Source organism: Electrona antarctica, assembly GCF_951216825.1.
Source record: "Electrona antarctica genome assembly, chromosome: 9".
NCBI classification, from domain to species: Eukaryota; Metazoa; Chordata; class Actinopteri; order Myctophiformes; family Myctophidae; genus Electrona; species Electrona antarctica.
The window spans coordinates 56,994,105-57,018,445 of NC_136790.1; the positions used below are offsets into that span (position 1 = coordinate 56,994,105).

At 41.2% G+C, this 24,341-nt stretch overlaps 1 protein-coding gene across 6 annotated transcripts in view; it reads left to right on the plus strand.

The window, feature by feature from the left end:
- The window catches only part of ltbp3 (latent transforming growth factor beta binding protein 3), a 126,188-nt gene that overhangs the window by 72,037 nt on the left and 29,810 nt on the right, over nucleotides 1-24,341 (plus strand). For 5 of the 6 annotated variants that reach the window (XM_079510480.1, XM_079510483.1, XM_079510479.1 and 2 more), the window contains exons 9-14: nucleotides 1,360-1,494; nucleotides 17,995-18,008; nucleotides 18,109-18,175; nucleotides 22,330-22,407; nucleotides 22,953-23,081; nucleotides 23,750-23,881. In XM_079510480.1, the coding sequence (XP_079366606.1) occupies nucleotides 1,360-1,494; nucleotides 17,995-18,008; nucleotides 18,109-18,175; nucleotides 22,330-22,407; nucleotides 22,953-23,081; nucleotides 23,750-23,881 (555 nt within the window). The remainder of the gene's footprint in view (nucleotides 1-1,359; nucleotides 1,495-17,994; nucleotides 18,009-18,108; nucleotides 18,176-22,329; nucleotides 22,408-22,952; nucleotides 23,082-23,749; nucleotides 23,882-24,341) is intronic. The other variant, XM_079510482.1, reaches the window with a different exon arrangement.

Sequence of the window (24,341 nt, forward strand, 5' to 3'; positions counted from 1 at the left end):
TAATCTCATATACATTTGACACATCCAGAGCGACTTATAAATGTGAGGTTGGAATATGCAGAGTGAACTCTGGTCAATAAATAATCACACAGTCAAGGTCAATCATAATCACATACTGTACATACAGTGCAGAGAGGACTGTAGGGCTTCAGGCAAACTAGGAGAGCAATTAAACAATGAGTAACAAAGTACATAAGCAACACATTTTGTACATTAATATGACAGAAAGTAAGTACAGAAATTACACTGCAGACACTAAGACTAATAAAATGAATGTTACACAATATGACTCAAGGTTCAATGATGTACTTTATTGTTACATCTTGTGTCGGTACACACAAGTAAAACTTATTTTTTGTTTGGCTTCCTTACAGACAATGCTATCTAGACTTAGATAGCATTTGAAACAGACTTATAGCATGTCATGTAGACAGCACAATAATTGCATTGTATGTAGTCATAGCACATCATAGTACATATGTATAGCATAGTATACTGTATATGTATAGTTAATATGTATAGTGTCATTATATAGATATGTTCTAATTACGTTCTTAGCTTAAGCATGTTTCTTTATAAATGCATTTTATATATGTGATGTATTCCCATACTTTTGTTCTTGCCTAATGTAAATCGCTCTGGATTAAGAGCGTCTGCTAAATGCCTAAATTGTAAATGCAGCAGCAGATAGATAATATAACACAAACACAGCAAACAAAGGAATAGAATTTAGGGAAGAATGATTCTCTGATGTCTTTATACTTACGTCGCATTGTAACAGAAAGTGTAGCTCCGTCTCCACCTCCCCTTGAGAGCAGAGTGAACACAGTCTGTCTTCTCTAGGCAGCCAGTTCTGTCTGTGTCTGCCTGTTTATACTGCCAGGCGGTGGTCGCTGAGTCTGTACATAGTCAACATCTTCCTCAGTTTTGGATCAGTAACAGTGGTCAGGTAATTTGCCACTGTGTATTCTCGGTTGAGGGCCAAATAGCATTCTAATTTACTTTGGGTTTTTGTTGTTTCTCTCTCTCTCTCTCTCTCTCTCTCTCTCTCTGTCTCTCTGTCTGTCTCTCTGTCTCTCTGTCTCTCTCTCTCTCTGTCTCTGTCTCTGTCTCTCTCTCTCTCTCTCTCTCTCTCTCTCTCTCTCTCTGTCTCTGTCTCTGTCTCTGTCTCTGTCTCTCTCTCTCTCTCTGTCTCTGTCTGTCTCTCTGTCTCTGTCTCTGTCTCTCTCTCTCTCTCTCTCTCTCTCTCTCTCTCTCTGTCTCTCTCTCTCTCTCTCTCTCTCTCTCTCTCTCTCTCTCTCTCTCTCTCTCTCTCTCTCTCTCTCTCTCTCTCTCTCTCTCTCTCTCTCTCTCTCTCAGCGTCCTTCAGTAAGATCTGCCCAGCGGGGAAGGGCTACTTCCTCCAGAATGTCAGAGAGTTCTTCTCCTTCACTCCTCACATCTACAGCGTTCAGGAGAAAGGCAGAGGGAAGCCCGACAAGACGCAGCAGGAGGGTGAGTTACTGTCCATGAGTCTCTGGCAACGTCACCCATTAATGCTGCTGTCTCCGTGTGTCAGTAGTAATGCTGCTGTCTCAGTGTGTGTCAGTAGTAATGCTGCTGTCTCAGTGTGTGTCAGTAGTAATGCTGCTGTCTCAGTGTGTCAGCAGTAATGCTGCTGTATCAGTGTGTGTCAGTAGTAATGCTGCTGTCTCAGTGTGTGTCAGTACTCAGTAGTAATGATGCTGTCTCAGTGTGTGTCAGTAGTAATGCTGCTGTCTCAGTGTGTCAGTAGTAATGCTGCTGCCTCAGTGTGTCAGTAGTAATGCTGCTGTCTCAGTGTGTCAGTAGTAATGCTGCTGTCTCAGTGTGTCAGTAGTAATGCTGCTGTCTCAGTGTGTCAGTAGTAATGCTGCTGTCTCAGTGTGTCAGTAGTAATGCTGCTTCTCAGTGTGTGTCAGTAGTAATGCTGCTGTCTCAGTGTGTCAGTAGTAATGCTGCTGCCTCAGTGTGTCAGTAGTAATGCTGCTGTTTCAGTGTGTCAGTAGTAATGCTGCTGTCTCAGTGTGTCAGTAGTAATGCTGCTGTCTCAGTGTGTGTCAGTAGTAATGCTGCTGTCTCAGTGTGTCAGTAGTAATGCTGCTGTCTCAGTGTGTCAGTAGTAATGCTGCTGTCTCAGTGTGTGTCAGTAGTAATGCTGCTGTCTCAGTGTGTGTCAGTAGTAATGCTGCTGTCTCAGTGTGTCAGTAGTAATGCTGCTGTCTCAGTGTGTGTCAGTAGTAATGCTGCTGTCTCAGTGTGTGTCAGTAGTAATGCTGCTGTCTCAGTGTGTGTCAGTAGTAATGCTGCTGTCTCAGTGTGTCAGCAGTAATGCTGCTGTATCAGTGTGTGTCAGTAGTAATGCTGCTGTCTCAGTGTGTGTCAGTACTCAGTAGTAATGATGCTGTCTCAGTGTGTGTCAGTAGTAATGCTGCTGTCTCAGTGTGTCAGTAGTAATGCTGCTGCCTCAGTGTGTCAGTAGTAATGCTGCTGTCTCAGTGTGTCAGTAGTAATGCTGCTGTCTCAGTGTGTCAGTAGTAATGCTGCTGTCTCAGTGTGTCAGTAGTAATGCTGCTGTCTCAGTGTGTCAGTAGTAATGCTGCTTCTCAGTGTGTGTCAGTAGTAATGCTGCTGTCTCAGTGTGTCAGTAGTAATGCTGCTGCCTCAGTGTGTCAGTAGTAATGCTGCTGTTTCAGTGTGTCAGTAGTCTAATAAGGTGTGTGTTCATTACACCATGTGGCCACTACCACTAGGGGGGCGCCAGTGAGTCATTTATGTTAATTTATGTTAATTTATTCATACATTCCATACATTCCATACATTCCCTACATTCCATACATTCCATACATTCCATAATCATATTGTATATATCATAAAAATCATATTATATTATAATAATTATTATTATTATAATCGTTTTATTTATGTATGTGATGTATTGCCATGCTTTTTGTTCTTGCTTAAGTGTTAAGCTTAAGTGCTTAAATCTCCCATCTCTCCCTTTCTCTATGTCCCATTCATGTCACAGCCTGTGACCCCCCTCATGTGGGTCTGTCCCACAGATCAGACAGACATGCCGGCTCCAGGTGTGAATAGAACAATAGAAATTTTAGATTAACCTCTGTGTTGGTGAGGGGTGGGGGATCCCTTATCTTTTAGAAGTGCCAGGTGGCAGTTGTAACCGGGGGGTGGGGGCCCTTATCTTTGAAGTGCCAGCTGGCAGTTGTAAACCCCCTCCCCCCTCAAAACATCTGTTTGTTGTGTTAATGTGTTAATTAGATATAGTTAAAACCGGGGGGTGGGGTCCCCTTCTCTTTTGAAAGTGACAGTTGACAGGTGACAGGTACCAGGTGACAGGTGACAGATGACAGGTGACAGGTGACCGATGACAGCTGCTGACCGCTGACAGGAAAACACACAGCTTGTGTGTTGGTTTAGCCCTAACATTGCAATTTCCAGGCGCATATATACGTTGGAATATTGGGTGTACAGTAGGTGTACACTATTGAGTATAGGTATGGAAAAATAAAAAGTATGAATAAATTATGCAAATTTAAAAAATAAAATGAATTTAAGCAAAACTTATAATGAAAAAATAAAAAAATGAAAAAATAAAAATAGAAAATAAAAAACTTAAAGCTTAAAGTTAAAAAAGTTACAAAACAAAGTTAAAAGTTAAAAAACTTAAACAAATAAAGAAAAGGAGACAAATGAAAAAATCAAGAACTTTTAGTGTAAATGTGGTTTCTCAATTGTACTGCCTATGTACGTGTGAGCTTGGGTGTTGTAGATGCCGCAAATATGTTCGAAAAGGTTTGTACATTGGTTAGTTAGAGGGGGTGGTCTACTGTGTGGGTGGGGTGTGTATGGGGGTTGGTCTACTATGTGTAGGTGTAGTCTAGTGTAAATGTGGCGTATAGCTGGTACTGCAGGTTTAAACATCAGATTGGTCTGCTGTCTAGCTTTTCTTTTTTGTCTAACAGATTTGTCCATTTTATGGTGTAATTCCATTTTTGACCCATAGACTATGGATCTAATATTGTAGGTGTAATTCCTCATACAGCCACTACAGACCTGTAGGGGGTTTCAGCCTCCTAGTGCAATTCATCTATTTATTTCTCGTCCCATTGGTTCAGAGGACACCCCCATCCATGGGCCCTACAAGGGGGGTGTAATACCAGTTTTGGCCCATAGACTATGGATTTGAGCATCTCATCGGTGTAATACCGGTTAACACCACTACACTCCAATGCATTGGGGTTTCAAGCCCTCTAGGGGAGTGGATCTCAGTTCACTTCATTTTTGGTCCATCACAAAGGGTGTAATATCAGGTTTGCCCCATAGGCTGTGAATTTAAGTAATGTAGGTGTAATTCAGATCTACCCCATAGGCTCAATACATACATGAAGGGGGTTATACTTAGCTTGAATATTGACCGGTGTAAATCTAGCCTGTGTAGCCTATCTGTGAACAATTACACAACATACAGAATAGTATGAGAGCCATAGGTGTTTACGATTATTTGTACGCAGTAACTGTCAGTTTTTACAGTATTACATGGATCCAATATTCTCTGCTATTATTTGGTATCCTTCAGATATGATGAGGCTCTTACATGTAACATATCTGTCCTCTCTAATTATATTACAATATGGTTATGTTATGCTCATAGGGAACAGTGGTTCGAGCAGTAATTATTGTCTGAAGACATTGTATGATCAGGTTATTAACCAAACATTACAGGTAGTACATCATAACCCCATATGGTCTAGTGGTTTAGGATGCTTGGAGTATAGCCATGAGACCAAAGTTCGACTCTTGGTGTGGGAAATATAAGTATATGTTTTCAATTATAGTGAAAGTTAATGATATCCACCTAGTGGGGAATTTCTATAGAGGTTGATCAACCAGTCATGCAAACGATTTCAGCACCATAGACAGCATTATGCCCCTATTGTTAGGACTATTAGTACACCTTATGTAGACACAGAACTCTATAGTGCATACGTATTGGTTCATCATACAGATATTCCACTGATGGATTGATGGTAGGTTACTAGTTAGCGTATGATTCATGTTGATAATCTTGTGAAAAATGTGATTTTTACGGGGGTGCATATGGTAAAAGGCCTAAATTGTAAATTGTGAACTACATAACAATACTATTTACAGCATCACATACACAAAAATGATACAAAAACAAACAACAATCATACAACAGCAGAAAAACAAGACAAAAATGACACAAAGCAAACAGCAAAAACATAACACAGCAACAATACGAAACAAAATCAAAAGGCTACACACCAGACAAGACAATATGTAACAAACATATGTGATAAAAACACGAAACAAAATCAAAAACTGGACACAACACAACAAAACAAACTTTTTCAAAACACAACACAAACAAAAAATACTAAAACAGAAATAAATAAACTACACAGCAGACAAAACAAGACAAAAACAAAAACTTTTTCAAAACAAAAACACAAAACACACATTAAACAAACATCATGACACAAAAACAAAACAAAAATTATACAACAGCAGAAAACAAAACAAAAATGACACAAAGCAAACAGCAAAAAACATAACACAGCAACAATACGAAACAAAATCAAACGGCTACACACCAAACAAGACAATATGTAAAAACATATGTGATAAAAACACAAAACAAAATCAAAAACTGGACAAAACACAACAAAACAAAAACTGGACAAAACACAGCACAAACAAAAAATACTAAAACAGAAATAAATAAACTACACAGCAGACAAAACAAAACCTTGACAAAGCACAACACCACAAAAACTGGACAAAACACAACACAAACAAAAATACTACAACAAAAATAAATAAATAAACTACACAGCAGACAACACAACAAAAATAATAATAACTTGACATGAAGTATATGACTAAACGTGTAGCTAGATGGAATAGGGGGGTATACACAGACATGACCCGCTACCCATACATGTCCAGATCAGGCGGTTATAGCACCACCAGTAGGTGGTTTTTGCTAAACCCCAAGAAAGGGACTATAATGTAGCACATTATAGTGCTATCATGAGGCCCACAACCTGCCAGGGCCTGTTTTTTATCTAGTATCTAGTCTAGTTTCATCTATATAGTTGTATCTAGTACACAAGATCTTGCTCAATATTACAAATTATTTACAATTTTTATTTTTATTTGTAATGATAAGATGTTTTTTTTTGTGGAGAAAACGTATAATTCCTACACAGGCATGGGTTATCGATGTATACAAAAACATCTACTTGGATCAATTATCCTGGAATTATTTTTACTTCTAAGATTATATTCCTGAAAAAGTTGCTAAACTCTGTTGTTAAATGCTAAACGCCTATTGTTTTTAGATCTACAGTGATCTGTATAGATATGTAGTCAGAACAAATCACTAGTTGTCAGTGATACACAGTAAATCCTTCATCATCAATCACCAGACACTTTTGACTCATTCACTCAGTTGTTCTCTCTTCCACTATATTATGACTAGTACATTATTCAACCAATACCAATAACTATTAACTAATAACTATTTTGCAACTAAATTTGGAAAAAATGTTAATTTCAGTTATTTTATCATTTTTTCAGACATACTCTCTATCCATTTTTGTAACTGTGCAAACCTCTGTAGTGGTAAAAGACCCCCACACTTCACCATTTTCCCCCTGGTGGGTAGATAATTACACAGCCAACAGATCCCTAACAGCATCCTAACAGCATCCTCCATCTGATTTCACGAGCCAAAGGCCTATAGGGTCTATCAGAGATACAGGACCATGTGGGCACAGGGGTCTGGTATAGTCCTACCATGAGCCCACAACCTGACAGGGCCTATTTTTATGGCAGGGTCTAGTTCCATCTATATAGTTGTATCTAGTACACAAGCTTTTTACATACACAAATGAACCTCAGTGACATATCCAACACTCATTTACCATTACATGCTGGTTAAACTAAATCACTAGTCACTAAATTGATCCATAGGGGGTATTGTACGGAAAAAAGCACACACCTATGGCATGAAATCTAATGTGGAACACCGTATCTTAACATCTTAGTCAAAATAATAGGCTAAATCATCATAATAGTTCTCAATCCTGGCTGAGGGTAGTAGGTAAATTAGGGCACTAGATAATTTGCTCACCCAAAGTTGCTGTGAAACTTCACAATATACAATAAATATATATATTTATGTCAGGGTCCTAGTAAAATATAGTGTAAGGGGTGCATTGGGGTAAATAAATAGGCATTTTCAGTTTATAAAGACCTAAAGAGCCCTGAAGATACTGTATTAATTGTTAAAGCTCTGCATAATATAGACCCAAATACCCCTTATTGCACACTAAGGGTTGGTGGTTTTAATGATAGACATCATATTTCTGACTTTTGACACCCTGATATATGAATTGGGTACTCTGTCACAACTGGGTCAATAAAAAATATACCAATTATGTACAGATTTTTGGTGTCTCTGCATATTTACACAAAAATATTATAGCGTTAGGCGTGATGAAGACGATCATTGTATGAATGCTATCAGGGGTTTTCTAGGGGAAGTTTTGAAAAGAGTCAACAAGTTGGCACATTAAACTTGAAAATACTACATTCAAGTTGCAAGGGTCACAATTTCAGACAAAATTACTCCCCTCATCACAGGGGAACACAGTCATGTGGACACAGTCACTGTACGTTTTACATACATAAACTATGTTGTTCATGGTGTAAATAAAAATATTATACAATGAGTCACTAATATGACTTAATATAATACCCCTTTTGACTAGACCCAACCACTCTTTGTATCACCAAATTATTCTATTGTTGTCTATTCTACACACAAAGTATGAAGTGAAATGCTAAACCCCTCAAAAGAGACTGACCCCTAAACCAAGCCAAGATACCAGAGCTGTTTCATAAAACAGATACTGATGTTAAACACATACAATGTTGCAGAAATGATTTGCACTAACAAAATGACAACAAAATATACACATTTTTATGATTGCATATTTTATTACGACTGCATATTTAGGAATATTCACAATAGTCACTGTAGATGGTACACAATATCAGACCAATATTTGTCTCAATACAGTACATACAACATACAATGTGTACTATGTAATAATACGAGGGCGGAAAACTGTATGCAATATATGCAACTATACAATTGTTTCATTATATGCATAACTTATACGTGCCGCATTAGCTATATCTTAGATTTTTGTGTGTATATAGGGTAAATCCTTCAACTCATTTAGGTACGATTCACAGATTTTATGGATTCTGGACACTGGTGCTACAACTCTGTGAGTTTCCAACATCTGCACGAGTCCTGGTAGAAATGCATCAGTCCATAGCTTGTTCGTTAAATCTTTAAAATGATTGTAGAAGTAATATCTAGGTGTATCACCCAAACACGGGTGTTCGGTTTGGCTAGAATGGTTTATCTGACAACCGTTGCAACTTTCTCTCATCTGTTCAGTTATAGCCTTTTCGAGTAGTTGCACAATTCGTATTTTCATAATATCTATATGTACGGTGCTGATCACCCCGTCATTCTCATCCATAGTCAGGGGCAAATTCACTGGGGATGGTGTCGAAAGCACTGTTGATGTGGTTGGAGTGTCATGGGGAATGGGTGAATTTGTGGATAATAGGTCTACCCTCTCAAAAAATTCAGCGTCCCCCTTATCATAGCCCCAAAATGCCCTCTCATCATATTCAGTGTCTTTGTCCGTATCATCATATTCATCGTCTTCGTCCGTATCCCCAATACTGTTGGGAGTCCACCATGATGGGGCCTCATACACTGCCCCCCGAGGGTCCATCCACCAAGCTTTGTCTCCTCCACTTGAGCTGGATTCTCCCAGTGAAAAAGTAGAGTCCTCCATGGTGAATGATCAATGATCATATCACAATTATACACAGAGTATAAGGTAGAGGGTGCGGAGTTCGCCTTTTTACCTATAGTGTAGGAGGGGTGGCGTAGTAGCTGCATATGTTGGTGCGTCATTTTCCAGGCTGTCATCAGGCATTGAGAATAATGTTGCACCAGCTGGTTTGGGTACATCTATGTTGCGGGGTTTTATCCAGATCTACGCGCCGCGGCTTCTTTGCAAAGGGATAGGTCAATGACAATACATGACTGACCCTTGTAAGGCGTGCCTCCAACAGTAATGCCTTTCTACACTCTTTTGCTCTGGCGAAAAAGAAATTGATTAATTTCAACACGTCTTGTAACAACCATAAATCTCCTGCATGAAATTCTATACGGATCGGGAAGTATTTCATGCAGGAGATTTATGGTTGTTACAAGACGTGTTGAAATTAATCAATTTCTTTTTCGCCAGAGCAAAAGAGTGTAGAAAGGCATTACTGTTGGAGGCACGCCTTACAAGGGTCAGTCATGTATTGTCATTGACCTATCCCTTTGCAAAGAAGCCGCGGCGCGTAGATCTGGATAAAACCCCGCAACATAGATGTACCCAAACCAGCTGGTGCAACATTATTCTCAATGCCTGATGACAGCCTGGAAAATGACGCACCAACATATGCAGCTACTACGCCACCCCTCCTACACTATAGGTAAAAAGGCGAACTCCGCACCCTCTACCTTATACTCTGTGTATAATTGTGATATGATCATTGATCATTCACCATGGAGGACTCTACTTTTTCACTGGGAGAATCCAGCTCAAGTGGAGGAGACAAAGCTTGGTGGATGGACCCTCGGGGGGCAGTGTATGAGGCCCCATCATGGTGGACTCCCAACAGTATTGGGGATACGGACGAAGACGATGAATATGATGATACGGACAAAGACACTGAATATGATGAGAGGGCATTTTGGGGCTATGATAAGGGGGACGCTGAATTTTTTGAGAGGGTAGACCTATTATCCACAAATTCACCCATTCCCCATGACACTCCAACCACATCAACAGTGCTTTCGACACCATCCCCAGTGAATTTGCCCCTGACTATGGATGAGAATGACGGGGTGATCAGCACCGTACATATAGATATTATGAAAATACGAATTGTGCAACTACTCGAAAAGGCTATAACTGAACAGATGAGAGAAAGTTGCAACGGTTGTCAGATAAACCATTCTAACCAAACCGAACACCCGTGTTTGGGTGATACACCTAGATATTACTTCTACAATCATTTTAAAGATTTAACGAACAAGCTATGGACTGATGCATTTCTACCAGGACTCGTGCAGATGTTGGAAACTCACAGAGTTGTAGCACCAGTGTCCAGAATCCATAAAATCTGTGAATCGTACCTAAATGAGTTGAAGGATTTACCCTATATACACACAAAAATCTAAGATATAGCTAATGCGGCACGTATAAGTTATGCATATAATGAAACAATTGTATAGTTGCATATATTGCATACAGTTTTCCGCCCTCGTATTATTACATAGTACACATTGTATGTTGTATGTACTGTATTGAGACAAATATTGGTCTGATATTGTGTACCATCTACAGTGACTATTGTGAATATTCCTAAATATGCAGTCGTAATAAAATATGCAATCATAAAAATGTGTATATTTTGTTGTCATTTTGTTAGTGCAAATCATTTCTGCAACATTGTATGTGTTTAACATCAGTATCTGTTTTATGAAACAGCTCTGGTATCTTGGCTTGGTTTAGGGGTCAGTCTCTTTTGAGGGGTTTAGCATTTCACTTCATACTTTGTGTGTAGAATAGACAACAATAGAATAATTTGGTGATACAAAGAGTGGTTGGGTCTAGTCAAAAGGGGTATTATATTAAGTCATATTAGTGACTCATTGTATAATATTTTTATTTACACCATGAACAACATAGTTTATGTATGTAAAACGTACAGTGACTGTGTCCACATGACTGTGTTCCCCTGTGATGAGGGGAGTAATTTTGTCTGAAATTGTGACCCTTGCAACTTGAATGTAGTATTTTCAAGTTTAATGTGCCAACTTGTTGACTCTTTTCAAAACTTCCCCTAGAAAACCCCTGATAGCATTCATACAATGATCGTCTTCATCACGCCTAACGCTATAATATTTTTGTGTAAATATGCAGAGACACCAAAAATCTGTACATAATTGGTATATTTTTTATTGACCCAGTTGTGACAGAGTACCCAATTCATATATCAGGGTGTCAAAAGTCAGAAATATGATGTCTATCATTAAAACCACCAACCCTTAGTGTGCAATAAGGGGTATTTGGGTCTATATTATGCAGAGCTTTAACAATTAATACAGTATCTTCAGGGCTCTTTAGGTCTTTATAAACTGAAAATGCCTATTTATTTACCCCAATGCACCCCTTACACTATATTTTACTAGGACCCTGACATAAATATATATATTTATTGTATATTGTGAAGTTTCACAGCAACTTTGGGTGAGCAAATTATCTAGTGCCCTAATTTACCTACTACCCTCAGCCAGGATTGAGAACTATTATGATGATTTAGCCTATTATTTTGACTAAGATGTTAAGATACGGTGTTCCACATTAGATTTCATGCCATAGGTGTGTGCTTTTTTCCGTACAATACCCCCTATGGATCAATTTAGTGACTAGTGATTTAGTTTAACCAGCATGTAATGGTAAATGAGTGTTGGATATGTCACTGAGGTTCATTTGTGTATGTAAAAAGCTTGTGTACTAGATACAACTATATAGATGGAACTAGACCCTGCCATAAAAATAGGCCCTGTCAGGTTGTGGGCTCATGGTAGGACTATACCAGACCCCTGTGCCCACATGGTCCTGTATCTCTGATAGACCCTATAGGCCTTTGGCTCGTGAAATCAGATGGAGGATGCTGTTAGGATGCTGTTAGGGATCTGTTGGCTGTGTAATTATCTACCCACCAGGGGGAAAATGGTGAAGTGTGGGGGTCTTTTACCACTACAGAGGTTTGCACAGTTACAAAAATGGATAGAGAGTATGTCTGAAAAAATGATAAAATAACTGAAATTAACATTTTTTCCAAATTTAGTTGCAAAATAGTTATTAGTTAATAGTTATTGGTATTGGTTGAATAATGTACTAGTCATAATATAGTGGAAGAGAGAACAACTGAGTGAATGAGTCAAAAGTGTCTGGTGATTGATGATGAAGGATTTACTGTGTATCACTGACAACTAGTGATTTGTTCTGACTACATATCTATACAGATCACTGTAGATCTAAAAACAATAGGCGTTTAGCATTTAACAACAGAGTTTAGCAACTTTTTCAGGAATATAATCTTAGAAGTAAAAATAATTCCAGGATAATTGATCCAAGTAGATGTTTTTGTATACATCGATAACCCATGCCTGTGTAGGAATTATACGTTTTCTCCACAAAAAAAAACATCTTATCATTACAAATAAAAATAAAAATTGTAAATAATTTGTAATATTGAGCAAGATCTTGTGTACTAGATACAACTATATAGATGAAACTAGACTAGATACTAGATAAAAAACAGGCCCTGGCAGGTTGTGGGCCTCATGATAGCACTATAATGTGCTACATTATAGTCCCTTTCTTGGGGTTTAGCAAAAACCACCTACTGGTGGTGCTATAACCGCCTGATCTGGACATGTATGGGTAGCGGGTCATGTCTGTGTATACCCCCCTATTCCATCTAGCTACACGTTTAGTCATATACTTCATGTCAAGTTATTATTATTTTTGTTGTGTTGTCTGCTGTGTAGTTTATTTATTTATTTTTGTTGTAGTATTTTTGTTTGTGTTGTGTTTTGTCCAGTTTTTGTGGTGTTGTGCTTTGTCAAGGTTTTGTTTTGTCTGCTGTGTAGTTTATTTATTTCTGTTTTAGTATTTTTTGTTTGTGCTGTGTTTTGTCCAGTTTTTGTTTTGTTGTGTTTTGTCCAGTTTTTGATTTTGTTTTGTGTTTTTATCACATATGTTTTTACATATTGTCTTGTTTGGTGTGTAGCCGTTTGATTTTGTTTCGTATTGTTGCTGTGTTATGTTTTTTGCTGTTTGCTTTGTGTCATTTTTGTTTTGTTTTCTGCTGTTGTATAATTTTTGTTTTGTTTTTGTGTCATGATGTTTGTTTAATGTGTGTTTTGTGTTTTTGTTTTGAAAAAGTTTTTGTTTTTGTCTTGTTTTGTCTGCTGTGTAGTTTATTTATTTCTGTTTTAGTATTTTTTGTTTGTGTTGTGTTTTGAAAAAGTTTGTTTTGTTGTGTTGTGTCCAGTTTTTGATTTTGTTTCGTGTTTTTATCACATATGTTTGTTACATATTGTCTTGTCTGGTGTGTAGCCTTTTGATTTTGTTTCGTATTGTTGCTGTGTTATGTTTTTGCTGTTTGCTTTGTGTCATTTTTGTCTTGTTTTTCTGCTGTTGTATGATTGTTGTTTGTTTTTGTATCATTTTTGTGTATGTGATGCTGTAAATAGTATTGTTATGTAGTTCACAATTTACAATTTAGGCCTTTTACCATATGCACCCCCGTAAAAATCACATTTTTCACAAGATTATCAACATGAATCATACGCTAACTAGTAACCTACCATCAATCCATCAGTGGAATATCTGTATGATGAACCAATACGTATGCACTATAGAGTTCTGTGTCTACATAAGGTGTACTAATAGTCCTAACAATAGGGGCATAATGCTGTCTATGGTGCTGAAATCGTTTGCATGACTGGTTGATCAACCTCTATAGAAATTCCCCACTAGGTGGATATCATTAACTTTCACTATAATTGAAAACATATACTTATATTTCCCACACCAAGAGTCGAACTTTGGTCTCATGGCTATACTCCAAGCATCCTAAACCACTAGACCATATGGGGTTATGATGTACTACCTGTAATGTTTGGTTAATAACCTGATCATACAATGTCTTCAGACAATAATTACTGCTCGAACCACTGTTCCCTATGAGCATAACATAACCATATTGTAATATAATTAGAGAGGACAGATATGTTACATGTAAGAGCCTCATCATATCTGAAGGATACCAAATAATAGCAGAGAATATTGGATCCATGTAATACTGTAAAAACTGACAGTTACTGCGTACAAATAATCGTAAACACCTATGGCTCTCATACTATTCTGTATGTTGTGTAATTGTTCACAGATAGGCTACACAGGCTAGATTTACACCGGTCAATATTCAAGCTAAGTATAACCCCCTTCATGTATGTATTGAGCCTATGGGGTAGATCTGAATTACACCTACATTACTTAAATTCACAGCCTATGGGGCAAACCTGATATTACACCCTTTGTGATGGACCAAAAATGAAGTGAACTGAGATCCACTCCCCTAGAGGGCTTGAAACCCCAATGCATTGGAGTGTAGTGGTGTTAACCGGTATTACACCGATGAGATGCTCAAATCCATAGTCTATGGGCCAAAACTGGTATTACACCCCCCTTGTAGGGCCCATGGATGGGGGTGTCCTCTGAACCAATGGGACGAGAAATAAATAGATGAATTGCACTAGGAGGCTGAAACCCCCTACAGGTCTGTAGTGGCTGTATGAGGAATTACACCTACAATATTAGATCCATAGTCTATGGGTCAAAAATGGAATTACACCATAAAATGGACAAATCTGTTAGACAAAAAAGAAAAGCTAGACAGCAGACCAATCTGATGTTTAAACCTGCAGTACCAGCTATACGCCACATTTACACTAGACTACACCTACACATAGTAGACCAACCCCCATACACACCCCACCCACACAGTAGACCACCCCCTCTAACTAACCAATGTACAAACCTTTTCGAACATATTTGCGGCATCTACAACACCCAAGCTCACACGTACATAGGCAGTACAATTGAGAAACCACATTTACACTAAAAGTTCTTGATTTTTTCATTTGTCTCCTTTTCTTTATTTGTTTAAGTTTTTTAACTTTTAACTTTGTTTTGTAACTTTTTTAACTTTAAGCTTTAAGTTTTTTATTTTCTATTTTTATTTTTTCATTTTTTTATTTTTTCATTATAAGTTTTGCTTAAATTCATTTTATTTTTTAAATTTGCATAATTTATTCATACTTTTTATTTTTCCATACCTATACTCAATAGTGTACACCTACTGTACACCCAATATTCCAACGTATATATGCGCCTGGAAATTGCAATGTTAGGGCTAAACCAACACACAAGCTGTGTGTTTTCCTGTCAGCGGTCAGCAGCTGTCATCGGTCACCTGTCACCTGTCATCTGTCACCTGTCACCTGGTACCTGTCACCTGTCAACTGTCACTTTCAAAAGAGAAGGGGACCCCACCCCCCGGTTTTAACTATATCTAATTAACACATTAACACAACAAACAGATGTTTTGAGGGGGGAGGGGGTTTACAACTGCCAGCTGGCACTTCAAAGATAAGGGCCCCCACCCCCCGGTTACAACTGCCACCTGGCACTTCTAAAAGATAAGGGATCCCCCACCCCTCACCAACACAGAGGTTAATCTAAAATTTCTATTGTTCTATTCACACCTGGAGCCGGCATGTCTGTCTGATCTGTGGGACAGACCCACATGAGGGGGGTCACAGGCTGTGACATGAATGGGACATAGAGAAAGGGAGAGATGGGAGATTTAAGCACTTAAGCTTAACACTTAAGCAAGAACAAAAAGCATGGCAATACATCACATACATAAATAAAACGATTATAATAATAATAATTATTATAATATAATATGATTTTTATGATATATACAATATGATTATGGAATGTATGGAATGTATGGAATGTATGGAATGTAGGGAATGTATGGAATGTATGGAATGTATGAATAAATTAACATAAATTAACATAAATGACTCACTGGCGCCCCCCTAGTGGTAGTGGCCACATGGTGTAATGAACACACACCTTATTAGACTACTTGTGTCAGTAGTAATGCTGCTGTCTCAGTGTGTCAGTAGTAATGCTGCTGTCTCAGTGTGTGTCAGTAGTAATGCTGCTGTCTCAGTGTGTCAGTAGTAATGCTGCTGTCTCAGTGTGTCAGTAGTAATGCTGCTGTCTCAGTGTGTGTCAGTAGTAATGCTGCTGTCTCAGTGTGTGTCAGTAGTAATGCTGCTGTCTCAGTGTGTCAGTAGTAATGCTGCTGTCTCAGTGTGTGTCAGTAGTAATGCTGCTGTCTCAGTGTGTGTCAGTAGTAATGCTGCTGTCTCAGGGTGTCAGTAGTAATGCTGCTGTCTCAGTGTGTGTCAGTAGTAATGCTGCTGTCTCAGTGTGTGTCAGTAGTAATGCTGCTGCCTCAGTGTGTCAGTAGTAATGCTGCTGTCTCAGTGTGTGTCAGTAGTAATGCTGCTGTCTCAGTGTGTGTCAGTAGTAATGCTGCTGTCTCAGTGTGTGTCAGTAGTAATGCTGCTGTCTCAGTGTGTCAGTAGTAATGCTGCTGTCTCAGAGTGTGTCAGTAGTAATGCTGCTGTCTCAGAGTGTGTCAGTAGTAATGCTGCTGTCTCAGTGTGTGTCAGTAGTAATGCTGCTGTATCAGTGTGTGTCAGTAGTAATGCTGCTGTCTCAGTGTGTGTGTGAGTAGTAATGCTGCTGTCTCAGTGTGTGTCAGTAGTAATGCTGCTGTCTCAGTGTGTGTCAGTAGTAATGCTGCTGTCTCAGTGTGTCAGTAGTAATGCTGCTGTCTCAGTGTGTCAGTAGTAATGCTGCTGTCTCAGTGTGTGTCAGTAGTAATGCTGCTGCCTCAGTGTGTGTCAGTAGTAATGCTGCTGTCTCAGTGTGTCAGTAGTAATGCTGCTGCCTCAGTGTGTCAGTAGTAATGCTGCTGTCTCAGTGTGTCAGTAGTAATGCTGCTGTCTCAGTGTGTGTCAGTAGTAATGCTGCTGCCTCAGTGTGTGTCAGTAGTAATGCTGCTGTCTCAGTGTGTCAGTAGTAATGCTGCTGTCTCAGTGTGTGTCAGTAGTAATGCTGCTGCCTCAGTGTGTCAGTAGTAATGCTGCTGTCTCAGTGTGTCAGTAGTAATGCTGCTGCCTCAGTGTGTCAGTAGTAATGCTGCTGTCTCAGTGTGTCAGTAGTAATGCTGCTGTCTCAGTGTGTCAGTAGTAATGCTGCTGTCTCAGTGTGTGTCAGTAGTAATGCTGCTGTCTCAGTGTGTCAGTAGTAATGCTGCTGTCTCAGTGTGTGTCAGTAGTAATGCTGCTGTCTCAGTGTGTCAGTAGTAATGCTGCTGTCTCAGTGTGTCAGTAGTAATGCTGCTGTCTCAGTGTGTCAGTAGTAATGCTGCTGCCTCAGTGTGTGTCAGTAGTAATGCTGCTGTCTCAGTGTGTGTCAGTAGTAATGCTGCTGTCTCAGTGTGTCAGTAGTAATGCTGCTGCCTCAGTGTGTGTCAGTAGTAATGCTGCTGTCTCAGTGTGTGTCAGTAGTAATGCTGCTGTCTCAGTGTGTCAGTAGTAATGCTGCTGTCTCAGTGTGTCAGTAGTAATGCTGCTGCCTCAGTGTGTGTCAGTAGTAATGCTGCTGTCTCAGTGTGTGTCAGTAGTAATGCTGCTGTCTCAGTGTGTCAGTAGTAATGCTGCTGCCTCAGTGTGTGTCAGTAGTAATGCTGCTGTCTCAGTGTGTGTCAGTAGTAATGCTGCTGTCTCAGTGTGTCAGTAGTAATGCTGCTGTCTCAGTGTGTCAGTAGTAATGCTGCTGTCTCAGTGTGTCAGTAGTAATGCTGCTGTCTCAGTGTGTGTCAGTAGTAATGCTGCTGCCTCAGTGTGTCAGTAGTAATGCTGCTGTCTCAGTGTGTGTCAGTAGTAATGCTGCTGCCTCAGTGTGTCAGTAGTAATGCTGCTGTCTCAGTGTGTCAGTAGTAATGCTGCTGCCTCAGTGTGTCAGTCTATTGTCATTGACTCAGTCTTCTATGAAACCATGTTGAATGCACAACTGATAAGTTGTTCTGTTTTCTCTTGTGTTCTCTTTTCAGAAATCAAGCTCCCGGTAAGACTTCAAACCTGTTGGGTGACAGAGACATAATTACAGCTCCTGGAGGTTGTTTTTATCACCTGTGATGATGTGATGATGTGTTTACACCAATCAGGAGAGACCCCCGGAGACAACCACCACTCAGCAGACCACCGTCAGCACCAGCGGACCCCGTGTGCCCGGTAGGTCACATGACCTTCACCTTCGTGTGTGCGTGCGTGCGTGCGTGCGTGCGTGCGTGCGTGCGTGCGTGCGTGCGTGCGTGCGTGTGTGTTAGGTAAACATATCTGATCTAGGGTGGGACCCCGCAAAATATCCATATTTGACCTGGGTTGGGGACTTGCAGATTGGCAGAGCTTCTTGGCACCGTGTGACAATATAAGAGGTGGCACGTGCAACACTTTCCCGCTGTGGTTCATTGTGCGTGTTAAGAATGTTTTGCTGGACGAGGCATCCGAATTGTGGGCTAGAGATCAAATGTTACACGGCTACCGTGGCCGTGGGACAGAACCTGTACTCCTTCATTGGGAGTCTTCCCGGGGACATGGGTCAGATCCGCGTCGGCATCTTCAACACGGTGTCCTTGCGCCGGGTTGATTCGCCCCCTGTGACCCCCGGAAGACGACAGCGTCACCTTGACGTTCCCTTCAGGCACCAGGGCTACACAGCTGTGCTGATGGAAGACACCGTCTACATCTGGGGAGGGAGGTATCCCTACTGCAACGTGCTTCATGCTTTTGACGTCGACGCCCACAGATGGTTCCTGCCCAGCGTTTCTGGGACGGTTCCAGTGGGGAGGTACTACCACTCGGCCTGTGTCTTGGAGAAGGTCATGTTTATCCATGGAGGAAGGACCCAGACTGGATGGACTAATGTCATCTACAAGTTGGACACCACTACGATGGTCTGGACTTTAATTAACACCAGAGGAACTCCTCCTGTTTCAGCATATCACTCTGCCACCATCATCGGGCCAAAGATTTTTGTATTTGGAGGCTATGGGCTTGCCCACTACAACACCATCAGAGTGTTTGACACAGAGACCAACCAGTGGATGAACACTCCTTCTGCACAGCCTCTTCCAGTAGGACGCTACAGTCATTCAGCCTTTTCCTACAATGGAGAGCTGTACATATTTGGTGGCAGGAACTATAACCAGGACTTAAATGATCTGTGGAAATTCAGTTCAGCGACCTTCACCTGGAAGAAGATTGAGTCCAAAGGGAATGTTCCATGTTTAAGAACTCCTTCCAAATCCATATTATTGAGTCACATGGTATGCTGTTGCATGGTGGGAGATCGTATCATCCTCTTTGGAGGACATAGATCATACAACACAGTCGATGATGACCTGTATGTCTTAGACTAGTCTGAAGACCTTATGCAAGCTGGCAGTTATTCAGTACAGTCTGGAGCAGTCTGAACTCCCACACAACATCAGGTGGGAACTGGCAGCCATGACAACCAACAGCCAATAGGAACTGGCAGCCATGACAACCAACAGCCAATAGGAACTGGCAGCCATGACAACCAACAGCCAATAGGAACTGGCAGACATGACAACCAACAGCCAATAGGAACTGGCAGCCATGACAACCAACAGCCAATAGGAACTGGCAGCCATGACAACCGACAAAGCTTACTATACAGTCATGTGAGTGTTAACAAATTAACTGCTCTGGTGGAACGTTCCGTCATAAGGAATCCAACTAGCAACTGCTTCTGGCATAATATTCTGTCTGATAAGCTTTATTATTGATATCAAACCGGATCGCTGATTTCTTTTTTTTTATTATTATTTTGGCTTGGCCTTTCCGTCTTTAGCGATCCTAGACCGGGTTGCGCAAACCTCGCTGCCGCCCACCTCCCTTTATACAGGCTGACTAAAAAGCTGAATAACTCGGAATCTACGGAGCTCTCCATGGTTTGGATAAAACTTGCGATGTTCGGAGGTCTTTGCTGATTATCCGGTGGTCTAGATGGAAACATTGGTGCTTTTAGAGCAAGGATGGCTTCATTTTAGCTCGCTAGCATTGATGCTATTTATTTAGCATTAAAGATGGACGCCCAGGCAGGATGTCAGTCCAGCGTGTGCTACATTGAAATCGGCTCGGCAGTCTGCAGTTGGCTCTGCGTCCAGCAGGAGGCAGTATATGGGTTAACCTAGCTGTGGTAACGGGAATACACATGAACTAGTTTGGTGCAGAGGAATCTTTCAGAATAAAGGTGCTAGATGCCAAGCAGATGAGGGAGATTTTATTCTGAATTTTATTCTTCCCTTTTCCCCCCAAAAAAACGTGAAGCGAGATCTTCCATTACTGCATCGCGCTAATAAGTCTGATCTGTTAATATTGAAATTAATATTGCAGATGCAGCATGAAGTCAGAAACCAGAACAGAACATCGCCGTTATAATAAATCTGCGCAGAGGCAGCGTAGATTCACTTTTCTTTTCTTAATTTATTTTTATCCCACAATTTTGCAACCCATTTTTTTCACCCATTGTCAATTATCTAATGTAATCCTGGGCTCTACACTCCTTCTGCCAGCCTGGGGAGAGCAACGGACTGTCCTCATGCTTCCTTGTATGCATGAGGAGCAGTGCTTCATTTCTAAATTCTTAGGTGCCGGAGCTCGGGTGCGTGCACGTGCACGCGCGCATGCACGTGCAAAATTCGTTTTTCTTATCCCGTTTTTTTTTGCCTTTTTTTTAGCACAACCAACGGCCAGCCCACCCATCAGAACACAATAGAGTAGGCATATAGACGTTTTTATATGTCTTTAAATGTTCTGATGAATTGAAAATTGAGGACCCCGAAGTAACAAGTCTTAAGCTTTTTCTGGTTTTATACTCGTAGCAGTCAGATTTTGTATTGACCTGTGTAGGCTTTCGTTTGAACTGTACCCATTCTACAAACGGAATAACATTTCCAATCAGTCAATCAATAACATTTGCAGCAGCAGTTAACACAGGGGCCCGCCGGCTCACAAGTCACAACACACAACTACAGTAGGCATTTGCAGTTCAGTTGTCACAGCGGCTCAACGTTATATTAAATACTGTATCAAATACAGTATTAAGTTAGGGTGGCCCATCATCAGAACAGTACGCAATGTATAGCTGCATGTGCGTTGTTGTTGTCCTTATCCACGTTCCTCCTCCTCCTCCTCCGACCACCTCCTCCTCCTTCCTGCTCCCCCTCCTCCTCCGATGAAAACTCAATAATGCTACTACTACTTAATTCTGTACTAGTCTTTTTTTATTTCGGGCCAACCAAAGCAAGCGTTATGATATTCGATTATGATCGAGCCATGTTGTAAAGCCGGGTGTCTTTGCGAGATTTGGCAATGCAGTCAGTTCTGTTCATAAGAACAAGAAAATGCTGTCCCCAAGGCTAAACTCCAAGTAGCATGAGTTAATCTATTGCTCCATAAAAGTATGAAAGTTCCATATTCCATAATGCAACGAACGACAGCAGATGCAAATTGCAAAAGTGCGAGACGAGAGTTGTTTTTATTTACGCATCCGACACCGTCAACAGTGAGGCGTCAAGCCACACGACGCCGGGGTTCCATAGCCACCTATTTCCTCTCAAAACGGGCACACATTTCAAAATAAGAGTGTTTTTTTGTTTGTACTTGCAATGCGATCATTCAAGCCATGTTTTATTTTGGAATCGTACTGGAAATAGAAGTAACTATGACGAGGAAGAAGCCTAGTTGACTTGAAAATGAAACTAAAATAATAATAGAGAGTATTGTATATTGTATTGTGCATTTGGGGTGGCGGAGCGCCCTCTACAGCTACCGGAGCTGCCTCTACAGGTGGCTTGAGCTCCCGGAGCTCAAGTGACAGGTACCGGAGCTGAGCTCCGCCAAGCTCCGGCTGAAATTAAGCACTGATGAGGAGTCAAAGCCGCTTCTTTACACCTGACAGGGGAGAGTTTCCCATGGCCGGACGTATCGCGTGGAAGGAACACGTTATTCCGACCAGTTCCTTTCCCCTCCATCAGGCACCCCAGCTGGCCAGGGGGAGGCAGTTTAGAGACCAGGATTAGTGCATGTTTTTTGTGAGGGTACCTACCCTAGGGGACACGGGGAGAACATGTGAGGGTACCTACCCTAGGGGACATGGGGAGAACATGTGAGGGTACCTACCCTAGGGGACATGGGGAGAACATGTGAGGGTACCTACCCTAGGGGACACGGGGAGAACATGTGAGGGTACCTACCCTAGGGGACACGGGGAGAACATGTGAGGGTACCTATACCCTAGGGGACACCCCCCCCCCCCCCCCTATCATTAAGTCTGTATCTGTTCTGTTGTGCTTCCACAGTGGCCAAGCCCACCCCCCCGCCCATCATCCGGGTGCATCCGGGCTACGACCCTCTGGAGACCCAGACCCAAGTCTCACGTGAGTTACACCGTTTGACGTACACCTCACAACACCAGTTAACACCCTAAACTAACACCTCACAACACCAGTTAACACCCTAAACTAACACCTTACAACACCTGTTAACACCCTAAACTAACACCTCATAACACCAGTTAACACCCTAAACTAACTCCTCACAACACCAGTTAACACCCTAAACTAACACCTTACAACACCTGTTAACACCCTAAACTAACACCTCATAACACCAGTTAACACCCTAAACTAACACCTCACAACACCAGTTAACACCCTAAACTAACACCTCACAACACCAGTTAACACCCCTAAACTAACACCTCACAACACCAGTTAACACCCCTAAACTAACACCTTACAATACTACGTTTGGTATTTAGCAATTTTAAGAAGAAAAAGTATATTTAATATAATGTCTATGTATTTGCCAGAGAATTGCTGTGTTTACTTATTTATATCCATATTTTCCCTCTTTCTTTAACGCACACAACTCAGTAGTTTATTTATAAATGAACAAACGTTTTTATTATTTTATTGTGAAGCAGAGACTGATGAGTGCAAGCTGAGCAGGAACATCTGCGGACGTGGAGAGTGTGAGAACAGCCTGAGTGGATACACCTGTCACTGTCACCCTGGTTACAGGCTCCACCCACAGAGAAACATCTGTATAGGTATGTCGCCATGGTTACAGGCTCCACCCAGAGAAACATCTGTATAGGTAATCAATGTCTCTTCTCCCTTCTCTAAAACACCCTGGACAACGCTCCACACGTCCCAGACTCTTCTCCCTTCTCTAAAACACCCTGGGCACCGCTCCACACGTCCCAGACTCTTCTCCCTTCTCTAAAACACCCTGGACAACGCTCCACACGTCCCAGACTCTTCTCCCTTCTCTGAAACACCCTGGACAACGCTCCACACGTCCCAGACTCTTCTCCCTTCTCTAAAACACCCTGGACAACGCTCCACACGTCCCAGACTCTTCTCCCTTCTCTAAAACACCCTGGACAACGCTCCACACGTCCTAGACTATTCTCCCTTCTCTAAAACACCCTGGACAACGCTCCACACGTCCCAGACTCTTCTCCCTTCTCTAAAACACCCTGTACAACGCTCCACACGTCCCAGACTCTTCTCCCTTCTCTAAAACACCCTGGACAACGCTCCACACGTCCTAGACTCTTCTCCCATCTGTCTCCCAAACTGTGGAACAAACTAAGCAGATTTACCCCCCTTCCATTTGATGTGTATATGCGTTTACCTCGTTCTGATTAAGAGCATAGATGCTGAATTCCAACATTGTACATTTTAAAGTGATGTCTCTCCTCCTCCTCCTCAGATGAAGATGAGTGTGACTCAGAGCCCTGCGGTCACGGCAGAGGGATCTGTATCAACACGGAGGGCGCGTACCAATGCCACTGTCGTCACGGTTACAAGCACATGGTGCACCATGGGAGGCTGAAATGTGTGGGTGAGTAGAGAGTGGATGTGATTTTTACTAGGGATGTTCCGTTTCGTTCCCGATCCGATGCCACAATTTCTGTGTTAGCCGATACCGATACTGAATACCGATACCAATAATATTTATAATAAAAATTACTTATTTTATCTTGTGTTGTTAATAGCAGACTCCTCACTCATATGTGCACTTGCAGTTTGGGCAACTCCAAAGCAAACTCCACATGTCCCAACATTGTATTTACCTGCCATAGTGTCAACCCTTGCCTTACCCCTGTGTCGGATCGGTGGTTAGAATGGCATATTCACCGATACCGATATGACCCGATATGACCAAAAAGGGCCGATACCGTCACTTTTCCGATACCGATCCAGTATCGGGCCATCTCAAATGTTTACAGTCTTTGGTATGACCCTGCCGGGGATCGAACCCCCGACCTCCTCAGTCACATATAAAAGACAGCTGTCTTCTC